This window comes from Embiotoca jacksoni, unplaced genomic scaffold, assembly GCF_022577435.1.
Source record: "Embiotoca jacksoni isolate LCO1_2020_lvr unplaced genomic scaffold, fEmbJac1.0.p SCAF_6, whole genome shotgun sequence".
NCBI classification, from domain to species: domain Eukaryota; kingdom Metazoa; phylum Chordata; class Actinopteri; family Embiotocidae; genus Embiotoca; species Embiotoca jacksoni.
Genome location: NW_027185414.1, coordinates 5,695,870 through 5,717,898, shown reverse-complemented (window position 1 = coordinate 5,717,898; position 22,029 = coordinate 5,695,870). Strand labels below are relative to the sequence as shown.

Sequence of the window (22,029 nt, the reverse complement as noted above, 5' to 3'; positions counted from 1 at the left end):
CTTAAGTTTAATCCGAAATTTTAATTGGCTAGTTTTATTTGACTGCAGCTCGACACGTGTTTTGTATCTACAACCTACCTACTTACTCTGTGTTGCAGATTGTAAAATAACTGATTTTATTGTGTTAATTCTAACACCGGGCCACTGGCTGAAAAGAATATTTCTGACAGATATATTCCCTCCGAGACCAATGATGATCTGCAACCTGCCGACCTTCTGAAATGCACTCACAACATGCCGCGTACCCTTCAAAACGGGCTTTATTGTTGTTAACATTTACAGGAACATCACTGACATTAATTTTCCACCCGTTACATATGTCTACACTGTACAGATGCAACAGAAAAAAAACAAAACAAACAAAACAAAAAATCTAAAACCCATCCTCTGTTGCGAGACTCCTCATAGAGAACAAGGCTCCAGTCAGTGACAAGCTCCAGCAGTGCAGAAAAAGTTCACACAGGAAGCTCCTCTGTCAGAAAGCGGAGACGACCACAGAGCAGAATGGAAGTCGTCAGGTGGAAAGTAATTTATAAAACACTCAGTTACTTTGGACTCACAACTAAATCCATAATTAAGCTGTGATTCGGTTTAGGAAAAATATATATGATGCCAACATCTGTAGTTTGTAAATTTGATCTAATTTGATGTGATATATAAAAACCAACTTTGTATCTTAATTGGTCTTTTGTTGTCTGTAAAACTGGAATATAATGGAATCAAGGACTTTTTTTTTTCTTTTTTTAATTAAATACACATATAATATATATTATATATATATATATATACAATATATAATATATATATATGATGCCTCAAGGGTTACCAGCCTTGTGCCTCTTCATTTCCCATCCTTTGTTAACTGTGTCACTATTAACGTTCAGTAGTTGCTATGAGACAACGGAAACTCTAATAACTCACTTCAGTATACAGTGAATGAGGACAAGCAGTGTCCAAACAGTACAGTTTCATCAACCCCGTTTCACTTTCTTAAAAAAGGGACAAATGAGTTTTGTAATATAATTCGAGGAGAATAAATATTCAAATTTGATCTTCTGTTATGTGGCGTCTGCCTGACTGGAAATGTCACACTTTCATGAAAGGCAGCGAGAGTCAAAACTTCGGCCACAGGAGATCTGAGCCGCCGTGCCGGGCAGAGAAAAAGGCTTTGTAAACAAAAAAATATAATTTAAATGTACTCATCAACACTTGAAAGTCTTCACATCACACACACCTTAAAAAGAAAATGGCCAGGCTCTCCCCCTCCCCCAGTATTTCACCTCATTGACCCGATGAATCGCATGGAGTGCTTTATAACAGGAGCCATTGTACAAGTCTCCCCTCATGCATCTATCTGGCATCTCCTCTGCATTAGCAATGCAGAGCGTTCTTTACAGCTACACCGGAGGAGCAAATTTGTATTCTGTTACACAAAACTCTGATGTCTCCCAACCAACAAATTAGCACTCACTGTGACTTCCAATGGGAGGGAGACCAACACACACTCCAAAAAAAAAAAAAAAAAAGGCTAAATGTTTCCTGATAGGTCCACTTGAGGATGGAGCAAAGAGTGCAGCATTGGCTGAGCAAGTATGCACTAAAACGTGAGACTTTTACAATGGCTACATCTGTCTCTGCAGGACATATACTGTAAAGACATTTACACAGCGTGATGGGGAAACCGGTTCACGAAGAGCAGAGTAGTCTGGTCTTACTGCAACAGCGCAGCAGGTTGACGTCTATACTGCTGATGTTACTACCTGGAGAAGTCTATGCTACTAAGAGATCTTACACGAGTTTTTAGAACAGCACACACGGCTTGGACGAGGATTTGCGCACTGCGTTGCTTCCTTAATGTGCGTTATAGAAAGCTCCCGTCTTTTACAGAGATTAAGAATAGCAGGACTCCTCTTTTCTTAAGGTAAATGAGGTGAGCAGGATCCTCCCACTCGCTCATCTTGTTTATGTTGCACATGTTTTGTCAGCCGCGGCGACGCATCGTGCCCTCCCGCCCCTTCTGCTCCTTCCTCCCTGAGCGGGGAGCGAGTCCTCCTCACGCCTGCCTCTGCTTCATCATCCACCACCGATGCTCAGCTGAGAGACACAGGGAAGCTACATAGGACTACATGAAGAACACAACACTTCAACTAATGCACAGTGCAAATAGGCTTCTCCTCCGTCTCCTCCGTCTCCTCCGTCTCCCCGACCTCCAGAAAGGGGGCGGGCGTTGATGAGAGGTGGGGTGGAGAGGGTTAACTCCCGGACGGCGCCCCTACTGGCAGCCAGCCAGCTGCTCTTCTCTTAGTTTAGTTTTCATTTTTTGGTCTTTCTGGGAATCTCCTAACCCCAGGGAGGAGGGAGGGAGAGGTGGTGAGGGGGTAAGAGGGTTTGGGAGAGGATTCTACTTGTACAGGCTCATGGTCGGGCTCTGGTACATGCACATGTAGGCGTCGCACAGCAGGCGGCGGGCCTGGCCCTGGATGCTCTTGGGGTCCAAGGCGTGCAGCTCCTCTGGGGTCATTTTCAGGTAGGCTTCCACCTCCGGACAGGGAGACACCTGCGGGATGTTGAACCCATTCTGCCCTCCTGCAAAGCCACATGCGAGGTCATTAGAAACAACGCAACGGAGCAGTTGGACAGTTTGACTTATTCTTCAAAAGGATAAAACTAGTTTTGATTATAGACAAATCATGCAAGTCCAATTTAAGAAAACCACCAAACACGACTTCCCGCTCCACTTCTCAGCTTGTCTTTTTCTGGCATTTCACCAATCGACCAATTCAATTTAAAAACATCTGCAAATGTATTGCTCTTGCTGCCATGTTCGATCTCATAGGAAAAATAGATGCACCATAACTCAAAGTCAGTGCACAACTTCACAACGTCATTTCACGCACCGTCGCGGTCGGCCATGCTGTCGAAGAAGAGCCAGGCGGAATCTGCGCTGCCGTACTTGACGAAGGCCACGTAGTGACTGGTTTCGATGCACAGCACGGCGAACAGCTCCATCCTCTGGCGGGGGAAAGTGCCCTGACGCATCGTACCGTCTTGGAGCTCCTTGGGGACAGACAGTTTGCCGTGTCGATGGGTTTTCCTCCGCGGGTGGAGATGAACCTAAATCAGTGCAGGCGGACACACATCGTCACACACACACACACACACACACAGCATTCATAACTGTGGCCTGCTCAGGATCAACAAACGTGTTTTTATGGAACATGTAGCGGGAGATCACAGGATATAAAAGCCTGTGAGGGTTCCTGTTGTCACTCAGCATGGTAGATATGCATTCAATATTATTTCAATAAATGCTCTGCCTGTGTGACCATGTGTTAAACTCTGCAGCAGCAAGTCTTCTTCAACACAACTCCTACTCAGATGGTGTGAATTCTTTGGATTTGGCGCCACCAAATGGATGATCCTGACACAACTTGTTTTTCTCTTGTACTCGTGTTGCTGTGACGCCCTCTGTGGTTTACCTGCGTATTGCACTTTTCACAGAACTGTTTGATCTTGCCAGCCGTGATGTCGCCGTCCTCGTAACAGTCTCGGCACTCGTAGAGAGCCAGGCCTCCGCAGATACGACATTCCCTCGGAGCTGGACAGTAAAACACAAACCTTCATCACTGCTGACACTGTACACAAGTGAAGGACTTTCAAAAGTTAAAGAGCAGCGTGGAAAGCAAGGAAAAAAAATTGGATTCCTTCATCTCAGCTGAGCTGCAGCGACAGCTCAGTGGACTTTCATTAGCAAACGCCACGCAGCTCTGAATCCCCATTGATCGACACAACACACTTACAGACTGGGGAAAAATATATATATTTATATATATATTAGCCACAGCTCACTGTCTTCAAGAAGGTCTGTGATGTCTAACTCCAAGGAGGGGAAGATTTTGTTGAACATTTTGAAGTCCTTTCCAAAGCGGGGCATCTGGATAATAAGGCAGGAGGGAGCCTGCAGGAGTCAGGAACAACAGAGAGGGGAGAGAAATCTTAAGGAGTCATCAACAAAGCAGCGCGGAACTGAAGACTGAAATGATCCCGTTATTAGGTCCTTCAAAGAGATGACAATCTTGTTTAAAGAAATACATAATATACAATCAACTGCCTCACACACAAGACACGCGTGTCGTGTGTTATCTCTGGTTTAGATTCAGGTGTACGATCAGCAGAGATGGAACGATGACTAAAATACCGACAGCACAGTATGTCGTTATGTGTAGTTATAAAAACTACTCATGGCGGAAGTGTATTTTGGGGGGTTTAAGGGGAAAGGGAGGGGCGGGGTGGGGGGTATTTTTGGCATACACTGAAAAGATATTGAAACTAAAATTAAAGGCTGCATAATTCTTAAACTTTTTTCTTCTTTTTGTTGTAATTTATACCCACAATTATACCCAAAGCACCCTGCCACTATAACCTGAATACATAATACAGCAGCATAAGCTGTGGAATTTTGGTGTAACACGTCTTAAACACTTGACTGGTTCATAAAACAAAATCTGATGAATTTCACGTAGATGATAGAGGTTATTTCTGTCTTTACGCCTTTTGATTGTTTTATTTGTTACCGTGTTGGGGGTTTTTTGGGACATTTTTTTGGCATTGTTTGTTTGTGATATTTTGAGATAGTAAGTCAATATTTGAGAAAATATGTCAATATATTGAGATATTGAGTCAATGTTTTGAAATAGGAAGTCAATATTTTGAGATACAAATACAATATTTTAAAATAGTAAGTCAATATTTTGAGACAGGTTCTCATCATGTGATTTTATTGTTTCAACCCACTGGGGGAAACAGGCTTCCATATTATTTTTTTTAAACTGTGAAACTAAATTAAACTCACCTCTGCAAACTTGAGGTCGCTGTTGATGAAGGACCACTCCAGCAGCTGCTGGATGGTGGGAACTCCCACTTTGTCCTTCTTGTCCATGAAGATCTGGTAAAAGTAACAGTCCTGAACCTTCTGACCTGCTGACCTGGAAAACAGAAAAGTGTTTGTTCATTTACCTTCTTTAGTTTTAGTCACATCTTCACTTCTGAAGGGAGAAGACAACGGGACAACTCTTCATTCGTCTTTCCAAAAAATATTACGACCAAAGCGGACCTTTTGTACTTACGCTAATTCATTAGTATCGATTAATCAATCAATACCTGTATAATCCCTGAAATGTTTATAGCAATTTATCAAACCGGTAAAGGCTGGAAAATTGTGTCAGTTCTTTGTATTTTTTTTTTTAATATATTGAGATTTATTTTAAGCCCGTTTCACAAAATTTCATAGAAATAGAAATAACCTAAATAAATAAATAACTTAGGAAAAATAAGTAGAAATAGTTTTTCCTTTGTAAGCGGTTCAATCAACAGGCAGTTTAACGTTTGACAGTTTGAAGTTTGAAATGTTCGGTGACATCTGTGTCATGTCCCTGATGAACTGTAAAGACAGACTCAGCACTGTTGAAGTACATGTTCCAGATCAATCATGTTATGCGACAGCTCTGAGACTGTTGTGTAACAGCAGACAGGAATGATGACATTTAGATTCTTAAACAAGACGATAGCACCAAAATAACGCCTACAGTTAAACCACATTGCCCACACTGTCCGCCGTCCACCGTCGGCACTGCAGCACGACTGAAACTTGAAATCTACATATCACAGATTTAGACAGGACCGATCAGGTTTTTTTTCACATCTTTTTTTATCCTTGTTCATACAGTTATGAGTGGAGGGGGACTTTAGATTTTTTTCAAAAGTCAGTTGGTGCTTACCTTAGCTTGAGCAACGGATCCACCCTCAGTATGTGATGGAAAAGGATATTGAGGAACTCCTCTGGGTCTGCAGTACAAAACACGTTAAGATGAGATCCGAGGTAATATTCCAGGATAAATGAACTGTTCAAGCTGAATGAATGTATTGATTGTGTTAAAGTAGTATTTTTGCTTTGTTAGTAATATATTTTTGTTATCCCTAAAACATGTTTTTTTCATTATATCAGCTTATTCATAATCAAATAGAAATTCCCATGAAGTGGGATAGGGCTGAGAAAGCAACACCATTACAAATAAGTTGAGACAATCATCCACATCAATGTACCACCTTTTGACAAAGAGCGCAATAAAAAAAAATAGGAGAAAGTGTTGAAATACCAACAGACAAATGTTCTCACTGCCCTACCTTTTTCTTCAGAGGTAAACCCAGAGGCAGCTTCTACCTTCTCCAGGATCCTCCTTAGCTTCATCACTTTAGTAGCACAAACATACCCATGTCTGGAGGACGAACACGGAGGAAGGTAAAAGCTAGATGAACAGCCACGTATTGTTTAGCTTTTGCTAACTAAATTTGCATCAAATGTGCATTCAGGGTTTGTTTTCATTTGTTTAAATTTGTGAGCTCCTATTTAAAGCCCTTCAGTGTTCTTACTTAGAATAGAACCAGAATAAATGGATGTCAATGTCAAAAAGTGGTGGCAGAGTATGTATCAAAGGCTTACATGCGCAGCGGGTTGACGATCTCGGTGCGTAACAGTTCTTGGGTCTCTCTGTAATACTCGACGTCGGTCTTTGATCGTGGCCTCAGCAGAACCGTGTCCAGAACAGAACTGAAGGAGAAAAGACTGCAAAGCAGAATATACAGGAAAGGCATTAGAAATCAAAGGAATCTGTCTATTATCTGGCACACGATAGGTGATATTTAACCAGTGTTACTTGTCTGATGTTCACCTGTTATTAAAAAAAACAGATTGTGGAAAAATATCCATGTTGTAAACGTCATATGATGAATGTAATGCAGTTCGTCCACAACTTCAAACCAGGTCCCAACATAAATAAAAGGGGTTTGGGTTGACTGCTTCATTCAAAAGGCCCTTTGGCGGTGTTGACAGAAACAACAGATGCAGCGGCCAGCTCACAGCTGGAACACATCCTCCTGTCAGAGCCGCTGGTCAAAGTCAAAACAGTTTACTAATCAGCCTCTGCCTCTGGGCAAACACAGCACTGCTGCCTGATGTATATTCAATCAATGTGACTGAAGTGCATGGATGTTAATAGAAAATGGCAAACACTGTAGATGATAAAGTATTTACAGTTGGACTGAAAGAGTACCGACCAGAAGAGGGTTGAATCCAGGTAGCAGGAGTTGTAATGGCCCTGAATGCCTTTCTTTTTTCCCACCATGACATCCAGACCATCATTCTCTGTGCGTGGAGGTGTGTTCTCGTGTACCACCTCACTCAGGTAACCCCCGAACGCTGCAAAGAAAAAACACAGTACGAGTGTAAACGCAAAGCTTTTGGGAACAACAGTTAATCTGATAAATGTTCCCATTCATAAACCGACTGACTCACCGATGGAGTTGCACCTCTCTATGGGGTTGGACGAGTGGTGCAGGGACGGGAAGCGTGAGTCGGGCCGGCAACACTTGAGCTTTACAAACAGAGCTTTTTTGGGTGGGCAGGTGAAATAGCGTGTGCCTTTGAAGGTGCCATCAGTGCAACCAGGGCACTCTTCTTCCTGGAAGAGAGGGTCAGGATCACTTAATCACTACAAGGTACTGTGTATGGGCGCAGTAACAAAGCATGAGGGTTTTATTTATTCTGCCTTCTACTAACAATGAAACATGTACCAACAAAGCATCAATAGAAAACTGATTATTAGAGCACAGTGTTAATGGGAAACGTACAACATTTTAGGAAATATCCTTGTTCACTTTTCTGCTGGACGCCGTGACTTCCTCAAATCTGATCACCACCATGAAGTTGCCAAGCAACCAGTAGAGAATCAAGGAAGTCACTGTGCTCTGTTGGGCCAAAATCTCTAGGTTTATTATTTTTACTATTTTTATACTGTTTTCTGTTCCGATTAAAGAAAGCTGGTGTAACGTTTTGATTACAAACTGTTTAATAACCGAGTCACGCAAGATAGTGGTGAATTAGTTTTCCCCGTAATGACATGTAACTCGGCTCTCAAGCTGTGAGCAACACGATCAACATGGGAGATGAAGGAAATAATGTGGGGAGGATCAAAACAAGCTCTGCTGATGTAGGAATGTTTGTCTGATGTGATCATCAGTCAGGCCGAGCTGGTAGCAGCACCTGCACTTATCTAGAAGAATTTAGCAGTACAAACGTCAACGCCTCAAACACAACAACTGAGGGAGAGTTGTTGCATTTCAGGTTGAAGTGCAACCAACGAATAGCAGCTAACAACAGCGGTCACCAGAAGAAATACATATTAAGGCTCGGAGCGTTGCAAACAACATAGACCAGCTTATAATCAGCTGATCTCGATGCCACTAATCATTTTATGTTCTTGTCTGAATCTCAAGCTCCAGAAATGTGTTTATTTTAAGATGTAAAATTGTATTAACAGTTTAAAATAGTAACAATGTCAAAAATATCCTTCTAGAAGAAATGTACAGAAAAAAAAAATTATCTTTTGAATGCAAACACACACACAAACAACTTCATCTCGACAAAGCAGAGCAGTCTTCAAGAGAAGATGTGTTACCGATAATGTTCATAACACTGTCCTGTCTCCCGATATATTAATTTATCATCTTCTCCCCGACATGACACGGTACCTGGGATTTTATTTTCCTCCACAAAGTGAAACTGAAATCTAAATCTAACTTCCGTGTTTACGGTGCATTGTTGTCTCACCAGTTCCAGACCAGCCAGCGGCTCCAGCAGGCCCGGAGGCTGACCCACCCAACGGATGACACCGCACAGAGGCGGGTTCTCCTTCACCTCCACCAAAGAGCCCACCTCCAGACCCGGTTGTCCTCGGGGAGGCGTCGGAGGCCTCGGCGAAGGAGGGGCGGCGGGCGACGGGGGCTCGGGCTGCTCTCCCATCACCGACTGGACGGACAGGGAGAGGGGCCCATGGCTCATGCTGTCAATGGGTCCTGTTTTGCGATTCAGGCTGAAGGGCAGCGAGTGGAACTTGTTGTCACTGGACAAGGAGGCGGAGGGCGCGACTCTGGAGGGCGGGGAGGACTGGTTGAAGTCGGGGGGCGTGTCTGTAAGTGACTTGGCGGGGTCCTCCCCAACTGTGGGAGAGAATCCAGAAACCAAAACTTAATGTCTATTTGTATCACGTATGCCGTGTTTACCAAATGAAGAAAGTCATCTTACTGATCTCATGCTCAAAAGTTGGTCACAATGTGAGAACTTCAACCACTCGAGATCAGCAGACGGTGTTCATGTTTATTTTAACACAGTTTTTACAATCTCAGCATCTAAGGGCATTTTCACACATGGGCCAAGTTTATGGTTAGTTTGAGGTTAGTTTCCTCTTGGAAAGGGCATGTTTGGTAAAAATTTTTTTAAAAAAATCAAACATTTTAAAGTATTAATGCAACTCAACAACCTCATTTTCTTCTGTGGTGTTAAAGCCATCACAAGTAACAAGAAACATTGCTGATGAATATCTGGACGAGTAAAAGCATAGGTTTCATTGTTCAGGTATTTAACAAAGACATTTCACTGGTAAGCCGTGGTTGGTGGCAGCGGCCTGCCGCTGATATGAAATGTCTTCCTGATATTTTACATTTGAAAAAAAAGCCAAACTGTTGAGTGTATAGTAGTGATAAAAAAAAAAAATAATAAATACTTGTGTCTTTGTGAGATTGTAATGTGTAAAAAGCGTTAATTCCTGAAGAAACAAGTTGGTGAAGTGTGAAAATACCCTCAGCTGAGGTGTGATGTTCGGTGTGTAGACTCCATTTCCCATCTGATGGTGCTCTGAAATTAATTTCCGTGTGTTTGTGTTGACGCACTGAAGTAATCAAGAACACATCAATTAATGTACTCGCAGTATACAGATTTCAGATATGTCATAATTTGAGTCAGCCAACTTTGATCATTTAGTAAAGAGAGGTTGTGCAAAACTGCTTTGTGACTCAAATAACAGCTTTTAAAAGTCTGAATACTCCATTTAAAGCCACGTGTTTCAGAGGCGGAGTGCCACCCTGTTTCTGCAGCATCCCTTGTGTACCAGGACAGTTCGGTCAATACATACAATACAATAATCTTTGCTGAAGCTAAAAACTAGAGAATAATCTGACGTTACCAAGATTCAACATCTGACACTGCTCTAAAAATATTACTCTGTATGCAAATCCTTAAACAAACAGCTGAAAAAAAAAAAAAAATCCCCTCAGGGATTAATAAAGTAACTACCTAAAAAACAAAAACTGGAAGTGAACACTCCAGCTCTCACACAAGTGAGAAGTCAACGAAATGCTCCGTTAACTCTCATAATGTTAACATATTCTAGTCAGAGAAGATTCTGATTCTCTCTCAATTCTAACTTTATGAAAGGAGTGACATAAGATCACAAGTACTGACTGAACTGTCATGACACAGACATGAATACTTCAGTTCACTTTTAAGCTTGGAAACCCACAGCTGATATGTTCTGTCACTGAAAGAAACACCTTCTCTGCTGATTTCATGACAGACATAAAAACACCAGAAGCAGAAAAACAAAAAAAAATTTGAAAAGTGACCCTGAAGAAGATGACGATGATGATTACACATTCACAGGATGAGTAAGCAGTTGTGAAAACAGCACATTCGCCATTTATGACTGACCTCTTGATTTCTGCAATACAAACAGTAAGTGAGATTACATGAATTAGTGTTGAAATACTACTGAAGCCTCTCGCATATTCTGTTTTGCAGATAGCAGCACCACAATCATTTGTACACGATCAACTCTGATTATGATTAGTTCAAGTCTCAGACCGTCCACATGTCATATCTGCCATGATGGTGAGGCACGTAATCACCTTTTCTTGTGAACCTTTTTTGGATGTTTCGTGATCTTGTCTCCAAGTACAAAAGAAAGTTCATAGCTCTTTATTCAGGATTAAAGATAAATGTATACTGTACAGTATACATACAACAGTCATAATCATAAAAGGTTGCTTCACAACTGACAAATACTGGTGATGACATGAGCAGTGGAGTTTTATAAACAGCAACAAATAAATCCAACTTGTGTCCCTCCACCGACAGAAACACAAGACCGACGAGACGACGTGTGACTGAATCTGTCAGTCCTGACACAAGCATCAAAGTCTTTTACTAATGCTTTGGCCTGCAAAAAGTTTCACACCAAAATCTGAATCTTTGAACTGCAGCAGCAGCAGCAAAAACACAAAGACAGCAGCCAGTTAGAGTCATTTGCAGCACAGCATTACTAAAAGCCTTTGGCAACACCAACAACTCCATGCAGGTACAACATCGTACTGAGATGGTGATGAAGGACAAGACTTGGGAGAATGTTTTTGTAGCAAGCTACTGCAACAAACTACTGATTGTGTTTCATGTGTTTGAGGCACTTTGACTTACAGCTTGTTGTAAACAACTCCTTGTTGCTACTACAACTGATCGAGAGAATTAAGATGGCTTTTTGTCCCTGGATATAGTCCCAATAACACGTGACCTATATATATATATATATATATATATATTTTTTTTTTTATATATATATAAATATACTATATATGGTGTATATACTGTATATATTTTGTATAGAACTATAATTCTCCCACTTGTTTGAAAATGATCATAAAAGAGCACATAACTTTTCTTTCTTTTTTTAAAGGTACAAGAGGAATTCTTTGACACTTTGACAAATCCACTCTGGCACTGTTGTCTGAAGCGTTTTAGTCGTCTATCTCACAGAACAAATATAGTTCAGTTTCTACAAATACGTCGCTCCTCACCAGCTCCGAGAGATTGTGTCGATATGCAGCCCCACCCCTCGGGTTTCTTATGTTCCAAGTCGATTTATTTGTCGATTTATTTTGTACTACGCATGTTGAGAAGCAAACAGCCAAAGCACAGAAATCTCCTACTTGCTGCATTTTGGAAGCTGAAAGCCAAATATATCTACAGCAGCTGATTAGGACATCCAGCTTCATATTTCCATAAAACAATAATAAACTAGGTGAATAATCCCTGCTTCTCTCCTGTAGATATTTCAGTGAACATAAACCACAGCTCTTTTGTAACCTGCTGAAACCTATTTTTGTTCGTGGATAAGATGAGCTGTGTTGGTGGTATTTCTTACATTAGCCAGTTTTGGTGAAGACAGCGGACTACCACTCCAACAGCTCCATTTAGTTCCTGCTTAAAGGATAAAAGGAAGCTCAACCACTAAAGTCGACTTGCGACAATATGCTGAGGAGTTATTTGAACTGATAGTACCTGACTTTGAACTCATAATACGATTTCTCATGAATAATTTAACTTAGATTCACTAATTATGAGACACTATATGCAAATAATGACATAATGTACCTCATAATTACACTTTATACCAAATAGGCAATATTAGAATATGTTACTTAAGTATGAGATGTTATGATAAACTCTCATCATATGTATTTTTAAGAAATCTTCGGTCATGCGAGTAAAATGATTCAAAATGCCCACATGACAATTAAAAAAATAATTGTGTAGCACATGTTTTGGCAGGTGGGAGAAAATGTACGCTACATTTGGAGGACACAGCCCACAGTACCAGAGTGTATATGTCTTTGAGTCCAGAGGTGGCCCAGTGGGACTGGAACCACTGACCCTGCCACTTTAAATGTATTAATACCAACAATAGTGTGCCTCAGTGAAACACATTAGCATGTAGCTTGTTGTGAACAGGAGCTTGCCGGTAAGATGGTTGTCATCCTGTGAGGACTTTTTATTTTATTTTTTTTTATTTTTTTTACCTTCATCAATGTACCATGTGCTTTTGGATTTGGACTGGGCTGGGGGATCAAGAGAGCTGCCATTTAAAGTATAGTAAAATTCAGACTTGCTTCTACTGCCACACTGATGACCTAATACTGGAAATAACATAGGTAAATGAAAGAAAAGAAAAAAACAGAGAGAGATAAACATATTGTGCATGTGCAGTATGAATACGTGTCTGAGATTATGTTTTGTCACCACGTTTCAAAAGGGAACCAAGGGAAAAATATACAAGTAGAAAATCCATTAATCAGCAACTGTAAAAAAAAAAGAAGTCAGGATAGAGACACATTCACATCAAATCAATGCAGCTTTCTCATATTTTATTTAAAATAGAGGTAAACAAGCCTTGTGTTGTTGTTTTTTTAAAGGGACTTCCCACCAAAAGTGCTATATAGGTTTTTCCTTATGTTTATAAGTTTCAAAAAGCTGTTTAATTCCGAAGAAAAGACATCTGTGAAGTATCTTTAGAATTTGTGAAAAGCAGAAGTCTCCAGGACAAATAGCTTTTTTAAGAATCACACCCAGTCAATTTTAATGAAACGCCCCTTTAAGAGTTACCGTCACACCAAGCTCTATCTGTCAGTTAGTTTTGTGTCATAACAGCAGTGCAGTACCTTTGTTCTTTGGTTTGCTTTGGCCAGAGGACGACTTGTCACTGTTGGTGCCTCTGGGGGCAAAACTGTGCTTTTGCAGCCTTTGGTCCTGCATGGAATATTCTGTAAAACCCAGAAACACATCAACATTAGAGACACAACAGTCCACATTAAACCACCAGGGACTAAAAAACGTCAACAACCCACTCACAATCTAAGTACATTTACATTGACCTATCGTTTTCCTTTATGGTTTCCAGTTTGTTGAAGTCTAAACTGTATTTTATTTTCCTTTGCTGTAGAAAACATGTTTTTTTTTTTTTAATGTAGGACACTTTATGCTGGTTATTACTTCACAGCCGGTGCATAATGTGACCTACGACTCTGAGCCAGTAGCATTTTTCCATTCGGATTTTGGGTCAACTCTTTACATGGGATGTGATCCCGTACAGTCTGGTGTTTACATGCGGCGATGGATTTAATCAGAACAGCTGTGTGATGTGTTTGATCGCCTTTGATTTTGTCTCCAACCCGCCCCGAGCCTGCCTTTGATTGGCTCTAAACATGATACTGTTACCATAATAACGAAGGCAACAAGTAATAGCCAATCAGGTTGGGGTGGGTCTTTGTGGAAGAAAAATGGGGAGAAAAATTGGATTGATATGTATCGTCTGTTCAGTGCAGTATTTGCCATTAATGTGTTGCTTTTAATCAAGCAACAAGCAGATAACAACGCATGACAGGCATCCAAAAATGTTCCAAAACAAACTCAGCTGTGGTCCAGTTCAGCTTGAACGCCGCCATGTTTTAGAAGTGGAGGGAGAAACGTACGTCTGCTTGTATTTACATCAACAGAGGGTATACGCAGAAAGACCGCTGCCAGGAAGTAATGAGTTTTATTGTTTACATGGTAAAATGTTTCTTTTGATCAGTTTAAAATCACCCCTTTGCAACCAACTGAGCTTTAAATCAGTTTGGGCCTGTTTATTCTGAGGTTTTTATTCTGTTGGAGCTTGTAAGCTGATTTTAATTGAAATATGAGGCTCCATGTAAACCTGGTTACTGATGGCTGAAGGAAGGTTCCACACTGAAGATACTGTATTTTACTGTAAACAAACCATAAGTTATCTTGCCTCTCCCTTTGCACACAGGCTTATGGTTGCAAAGAACAATTTTCACTCTCTAGTTCCAAAACTATGCCAAATTACAAACCACTGTTTGTACCATTGTTTATGGACACATGTTTAAATAGCTGTACTTAGTGATAACATAATGTATATTTTGTGTAGCCTGTCCACAGAGAGCTAAAAAAAAAAAAGGGGGTTTTAAAGAGAGATGACAAATTTGCTAAATCAACAATGTAAAATCTTAATGATTTCTTGAATGTAAGTCTGAATAGTCAGCGCAGTGGCAGCAGTACACATAAACAAATCAATATGCCACTGTGGAGAACAAAGAGCGAGAGTATCTCACTTGACTTTCAAAAACAAGTGAGCCATCAACACAAAAGGCTCTCTGTTCCCGCTGCAAGCAAAACACAAACTCTGAATGCTCAGGAGGAGCTCAGTGCTGGTCCGAGTGAGGGACCGCTGAATGTCTTTCGGATAACGATAACATTCAACGACACGCACATGGTGCGAAAACGGGGACAAATACAAAATGACTCACCTGGCATTACGTCACAGATGGGGACAAGTCGAGTGTGCTCCAAACTGGCAAAATTACACAGCAGCTTCCCGTCAAACACACCATCCCAGTCCCCGATAGGATTGTCCTGAAAGAGTTGGAGACATGACAACCTTGTAACCCTCTCAGGCGCTCTTGCTCACTCTGAATAAGTTGGTGCCACACGTGCTCCTTCCCCTTGTTTCTTTTAGTGAATACTGACGTCTATAGTCTTGTCGCTCTATCTAAAGATTAATCCTCTGTGTTGTGATAATCCAAACTGCTCATCTCATCTTCTCCACCCAAAAAAAAGATCTTCCACCTGAGGTCCTCCCCGCAGAAAACTCCACTTTCTCTGCAAAGCACAAGCGCGGTATTCTCCTTCTTTACTTTGGGATCCAGGATTGTGCTCCAGGGGGACGATCTCAGATGAGCCAGTGCCACTAGCTAGAGAAGACAGGGCGAGGCTGGACGCAGAGTGAGGCAGAGCAGTGGGCTCTCCTCAGCTGCCTGCTGGCCCCTTGCCATGCAGTTGGGTCATACAGCACTAAGTCTTTACCTCACTCCCCGCGTGACTGCCTGCCTTTGTGTGGGAGGCTCAGATGCACTGAGTGGGCTGCTGCGGCTGCTGTTGGTGCTGCTGCTAACGATCAGCAGTCAAATGCCTCAGTTATGTGTTTCAATCTCTCTATGAATACAATACCATTCCCGCCTGACAACAGTAGTCATAGATACCAGCTACTGTGATCCAAGGCAACAAGACATGTTCCTTCAACATATTCAGGAACGGTCATTACAAAAAACAAAACAACAACAGAGAGATCATGACAGAAAAGCTGAAACAATAACTGAGAATTAAAGCTCAAATCTGTCATTTACCCTCTAATCATCATAAGCCAATAGCTGAATGTAGATGCCACACTGGCTTGGTAAAAAAAAATAATTATGGAATTAAATGACAATTATGACAGTTATTTTCCTTCTTCTAAAGCTCATTGATAAAACCAGATATTTTTGTACAGATTAAACAAACTAATGAGTCATCTTTAAAGGTGCCAATTGGTGGATTTTGATACCTCTGGACAGGGTCAGGCTCCATGTCTTTTATTTTTTATTTATTTTTTTATTTTATTTATTTTATACACTTTAGTAATCCCCGAGGGGAAATTTCTTCACTACAGCAGGGGGGCTCTCAGGTGGGAGCTGCTGCAGCAGGCTGCCACTAGCGCGGCGCCAGGTAACCTGACCTGAGGTGCATGTTTTTGGCTGAGTTATTTAACTGCTGGCTGTACCTCCATGTGTAGCTTAACATATGACAGTGGTATCAATCTTCTAAATCTCTCGAAAGAAAAGTGAACAAACTAATTCCCTCCTTCATGAATGAATGATTCGCAAACTTTGTCAATCAGGACCAGGAGTATGTTTGACCTCATCGGGTCGAAAGTTGAGTCGGCTGCAAAGGTCGTACATACGCTTTAGCACTGAGACAAAAATGCTTCAGATCCGTTTCAGATATTCTTGCTAAACAACAGTGGGAGTCCAGATATATGTGCTTTATCATTTATTTATTTTTTAATGGACTGATTAATTGTAGAATCGGTATGATATCAGAACACTGAAAAAAACATGATATATATATATATATTTCACAGAGCCCGAAGTGATTAAATAATATTTTTGTCTGGACACGAGTTCAACACCCCTAAAAGTATTTAGGCACCATGATTAACTACTTGTTCCCGCACCTGCTTAGATGTCCATGTGTGGGTACAATAACCGGTTTAGAGGGAGCTGTGCTTACCATGTCGACTCCCACATAGTAGCCCAGGCTCTCATTGCCCGGCAGCAGGTCACAGAAAATAATGGTGCCTCTCTCGGGTCCCTCCCTGGTCTGCACCAGGACCCTGGAGTTGATCTCCAGTGGGGGAAAGTCCTGATCGTCTTCCACCAGACTGACGTGGTGCACCTCCAGCTCGCCCAAGGCTTCGTCATCGTCATCCTCCCAGAGCTCAAGCTTGTCCAGAGCCACGAACACGCCGCACTCATCCTCGCAGCGGAACAGCTGGCGGCCCTGGTAGGAGCCCTCTGTGAAGCCCTGGCCCCGGCCCTCCTCCTGGGACAGGAAACATTATGAAGCAAGTTTAGAGAGTGAAGCAGAACAGGGGCAAGAGAGATGAGCAACTTATTGTCATAATAAAGAGGGCAGGTCGCGAGGCTGCCTGCTCAGCATTCTTCAGTGAAGTCAACATCCGAGAGCTGTGAGAGCATCTGATCGATTACTGCAGCAGGAATACCGCTTGAGTTACTGGGATGATAAATGCATTCAAAAATATCTAGTACAGATACTGAACGCTCTCACAGGTCACACTATCACACACTGCGCATGTTTTCTCACTTGCAGGCTCTTCAGATGAAAAACTGCTGAATCACTATTGTTGCTGACAAAAAGAACACTGATCTATATTTGGTTAGCAGCATAAAATGAGATGTTTATCACGAGCATATGCAAACTGAGGCATTTCTACTGATCTACAGCTTGAATGCTTTTAGCTCCATCAGCCCACTCAAGAAGACTACAGCTGGACTCAGTAGAATAAAAACAACATTGTGCTGCAATAAGCAGCCCTTTGTATTTTGTTACTAACTGCACTGTACATACGGACCGAAATGAATGGCGTGACATCAAGAACTCAGATTTAGAGTTACGATTAAAGGAACAGAATTAAAATGTTGTCCTTATCTGCTTACATTCACAGCAGTCAAACACACTGCAGCTTTGTTCCAGCTTTCACTGAAACAAAACAACATTTGTAGCCTGTTTGTGTCTCTGAGGTGAAAGTAAAATTGGCCATAAAGGTCACATTTGTGGAATATATGATTTAAGAATTGTTCAGGACAAACTTCTAAGGCTGAGAGTCCGACATGTGCTTCATTAAATCCTGCTTTTTAAAAAAAGTCGAAATATAGATATAAATGAACAAGATGGCAAAATGTGACCGTCCCACTGCCAAAGACACAAAGAATTGAATATTCAGCCTTTCATTTTGCCACCGCAGCACCGCTTTGCGCTCTGTCCAAACAAATATGGAATAGTCACCAAAGCTGGTCTTAAATAGGCACCAAACTTTTTTGGTTTCAAGATCCATATCTTATTATTGCATGTGACCTCCAGAGCCAATAACAGTGCAAACTGAGCAGAGCATGAAATTACCAAGACACTCTGTACCAAGACGCCAGGCAACCAGAGCTTTGTGAAGATAGGATTTGGGGAAATCTGGGGATCTTTTTTCCTTCTGTTGGGTACACTGGTACGAGTTCCAGGTCCACTGAGCGTAAAATAGCTTTAGAGTCTCACTCCAGCAAAAACCACAGACTTCTTTCTTATTTATTGGAAACAGAGGTACAAACACTTCAATGCAAGTGCAGGGGCACTTTTACTAATGACTAATGATCAAGAAGGGTAAGGGGAAATGGTTGTACTTTTGTGCCCAACAAATAAAAGAAGCTAAGAGTGTGTTATTGTGAGGAGTACCGGTCAATGCAGTTGGATTGAAGTTTTGAAAAATGGTGCTTAAATCACCTGTTTTGAAAAAGCTGTTTTCAGTTCCTTGACCAGACATAGATGCAATAACTGGTTTAAATCACCATCATCCGGCCTTCAATAACTGTTTGCTTAAAAAAAAAAAAGGTATTTGATAGATCTAATAGAGGTTTAAACCAATTTTCCTGTCTGTGTTCTATTTGTCAAGTTATTTTAAGAATAACCTCAATCAGTTTTAAACATCAAGAAAACACTTCCTATTTTTTAAGCATTAAATCTTTGTTTGATTTAAACTGAGTAAGTAAAAACATTCCTCACCAGCAGCTCCACTCCGAACCAGATTCCAGAGAGGGCTCTGTCAGGGAGCAGCGAGCCTTTGAAGCGGACCACACCAGGCAGAGGTTCGTCCCCCGAGCGCAGCTGGACGCGCACCTTGGAACCACAGTCAATATCCCGGACGCGCTCGAGCCGGGACTTGTTGCAGAGCAGGGCGTATCGCTCCTCACAGTTGGTAATGGGGAACAGCAGCTCGGCCAGCTTCTCGTCCAGCTCCATGACGTCCCGCTCATCCAGGCTCAGCACCACGTTGGTCTGGTCCAGAATGCGGAGGCTCTTCTTGCCCTTACATGGGGGCAGTGTTCGCCCCAGGCTGTTGCGCTCCTGGCAGGCCTGGCCAAGACTGCCACGGGGGATCCTCAGGGTCTTCTGGGGAGGCTTCTCCACTGTACACTCCTTCACGACCACGTAGTAGCGCCAGTCCTCCCTGAAGCCCCCGCTGGGCTTCTCCTGGCTCCACAGGGTAGAGCTCATGGCTGCATGCTAGGCAGGAGGCCAATGTCAAGGCAAGCTTGACCTGTGGTCTGAGGTAAAACATAACATGCGTGACCAACTCAAGCAGAGACATACATCATACAACTACTGTTATAATAGCAAAAGAGAGGGTCACATTATTTTCTAAATTAAAACTACACTAATACCAAAAAATAGACATAGTTAATTAAAATGTCTTTCCATTTGAATCTGTTGAAAGGCAAACCAACAGAAAATGCCCAGCCAACGACACACACAATGTAAATCTCTGTTTCTGTAACTGTTTGTATGCTTTTGCTTGGACAGCAATAGTATTTAGCAGTTTGGAAAACGTGTTTGGATACCAAGGAAAGCAAAAAATTAGTAAACGTATCACAATGCATAAAATATTGCACCAGAAAAGATTCAAATATGGGATTACTGCAGCATTGCAATTCAAAACATAAATAGTCTTTCAAGATCTCCCTCCCAAAAACAAATCAAAACCCAAGTAACTTCCAAAATTGTTGCTTCTTTTGTCTTCAAGCAGACTTCAGCATAAACACGTGGACGTAGTTTCATTTAATCAGATGTAAATGGTTGCTGTGGAGCCATATTGAAACAAAAACAAAAAAATAACATGATTGAACATTCGCTAAAACTGACTGAACGACATTGATGAATGGTGACGTCAGGATAAAAACTTGTAGAAAAATATATCAAATTTATAAGGCAGCATCTTAATTAGCTGATGACTGATCTTCAACCCACACATCAGTTATCCAGTCTGCTTGTTGTGGTTTCTTGGGAGAAACCCAACACTAACGTCTGAGTCCAGCTGTGTATCGTCCCCTGCCTCTACCAGGGATGAGCAGTGTGGACAAAATTTTTTTTTTAAAAATCACGATATTTTCGACCAAATACCTCGATGTCGATCTTGTAAGGATGACTATCGTGCCTTCACAAAATTCTTACACAATAAGGTTTTTGATAAATAATCCTCAGTGATGTGGATAAAATGAGTAAGTGGGTATCGGTAAGTAAATAATAGCCAGAATAAACTGGTAAGTGAAGTAAAATGACATCATCTCACAGTGATGCAGCCTTTAAGACCAGGAACAGACAACATACCCTCTGATATCACAATACAACGTCCACTATCTAGTTTCACATAACAATATGATCAAATATGAGCGTATCAAACAGTCATCTCGGTGCAGCATCCTGGTTTTAGCAGGACCTCGTGTGATATTATTCACGTCTACTGATTTGAATGCTCTAAAAATAGACGGTGAGCAAACAGGAGACTGAGTCTGACTCTCGGGGCGAGACTAATAGGAGACGAGTGGATTTCCCCCGATCACACCTCAGATACGACGTCCAGCCGCACACATCTCACACATCTCACACTACGTCGACATCCGTCGTTTCTCAAAAGCACGCCACAGCAAAAAGAAAAAAGAAAAGAAAAAAAAAAAAAAAAAAAGCTGTTTTTTTTTTTTTTTTTTTTTTTTTTTTACAAGTCACTTGTAGAAACGTTGTTTTGTCACTTACGGCTGTCACGTTAAAAAGAAAAAAAGAAAACAAGAAAACAACACGTTCATGTTAACGAGACACAACACGGGTCATTTAAACGCAGCCGGCGCGGTGTTTCGGGCGGATCAGCCCGGTAACGTGGTCCCGGAGCAGCGGGGCTGCAGCGTGTCACCGGGCAGCTGTCAGTCAAAAAAAAAAGGGGCCTCGGAGAGAGGGAAGTGGCTAACGAGCCGCGAGCTCAAAAAGTACCCGGTAGTCGTTCACGCTCGATGCCGGCGACACCGGGACCTTACCTGCGTTACGAGTCGGGTCGGTTAGAGGCTGCGGACGCCTGTCATTTCAAACGCCCGTCGCCATTAGACGGAGGCCCAAGAAAACAAGCTCCCGTAATAACCTCCTGATTAGCTGAATGGCTAGCTGACGCCAGCGTCCTCAACCGGCCGTGGTATCACGCCGACGTGAGCCCGGCGAGCCGGTCAACAGCGAGCAGGCCGGCAGAGAGGACTGCCACCCTCCGAAGTAGGCTAGCGGCATTTAGGTAAATCTGTTCTCCATGAGAAATGCGTGAAATAATACAGTGTGGCGCTACATCTGTGAGATATATTATTTACAAGAGGCGACCTCACTAAACTTAATGTGTGACGTCATCGCCGCCCTCCGACAAGACATTGGTCGGCCGCTTTGTTCTCAAGCGCTGATTGGCTGTTTGTCGTGTCTAAAAAAGAATAAAAAAAAGAAGTCCCGCTCTGTGGGGTTTTCCCATGGACGGCAGAAAACCTAGTTAGGTTGAAGCGTAGCCTCCAAGCTGAACGATGCTGTCTCCTGTCATCTGCAGGCAGCGGTGGAGGAAGTCATCAGCTACTGGACAATAACTACCTGAAGAAAAGAAGCGATTCTCAATGATGAAAATTAAATCCAAAAAACACTTAGTTAAAACAAAGTAAAAATTACTATCAGCAACATGTTCTTAAGAATAAAAAAGTGTTCATTACATACAAAGGCCCCTCCAACACGGTTTTATATATATATAGCCTGTTATTATTATTATTATATATATATATTATTGGAATATTATAATGATGTATTAGAATAAGAGGAATTTATTTGCAGCTGCTTCAATTTGCCACTGCTTTATATAA

At 41.8% G+C, this 22,029-nt stretch overlaps 1 protein-coding gene across 2 annotated transcripts; it reads right to left on the bottom strand.

Annotated features, from left to right (window-relative positions):
* Window positions 1-242: 242 nt before the first annotated feature.
* Window positions 243-21,521, bottom strand: cyld (cylindromatosis (turban tumor syndrome)). 2 transcript variants are annotated; one of them, XM_069173518.1, is made up of 17 exons: window positions 21,184-21,521; window positions 18,884-19,425; window positions 16,826-17,137; window positions 15,028-15,133; window positions 13,381-13,482; window positions 12,742-12,858; window positions 8,666-9,054; window positions 7,352-7,517; window positions 7,114-7,255; window positions 6,500-6,622; window positions 6,184-6,275; window positions 5,778-5,844; window positions 4,853-4,985; window positions 3,850-3,958; window positions 3,480-3,598; window positions 2,898-3,114; window positions 243-2,586 (listed from the first exon to the last, which is right to left on the bottom strand). In XM_069173518.1, exons 2-17 carry the CDS (start codon window positions 19,373-19,375, stop codon window positions 2,402-2,404), a joined length of 2,871 nt encoding a protein of 956 aa, XP_069029619.1. In that variant the 5' UTR covers window positions 19,376-19,425; window positions 21,184-21,521; the 3' UTR covers window positions 243-2,401. The 2 variants fall into 2 exon arrangements, with proteins under 2 accessions (XP_069029619.1, XP_069029620.1); XM_069173519.1 differs by lacking the exon at window positions 12,742-12,858.
* Between the last annotated feature and the right edge of the window lie 508 nt (window positions 21,522-22,029).

Coding starts and splice junctions, on each gene's coding strand:
- cyld (XM_069173518.1), bottom strand. CDS start 19,375: ATGAGCTCTACCCTGTGGAGCCAGGAGAAGCCCAGCGGGGGCTTCAGG. Junction 13,483..15,027: donor CATCTGTGACGTAATGCCAG/GTGAGTCATTTT, acceptor TGGGTTTTACAG/AATATTCCATGCAGGACCAA. Junction 5,845..6,183: donor GTTTACCTCTGAAGAAAAAG/GTAGGGCAGTGA, acceptor TTTGTACTGCAG/ACCCAGAGGAGTTCCTCAAT.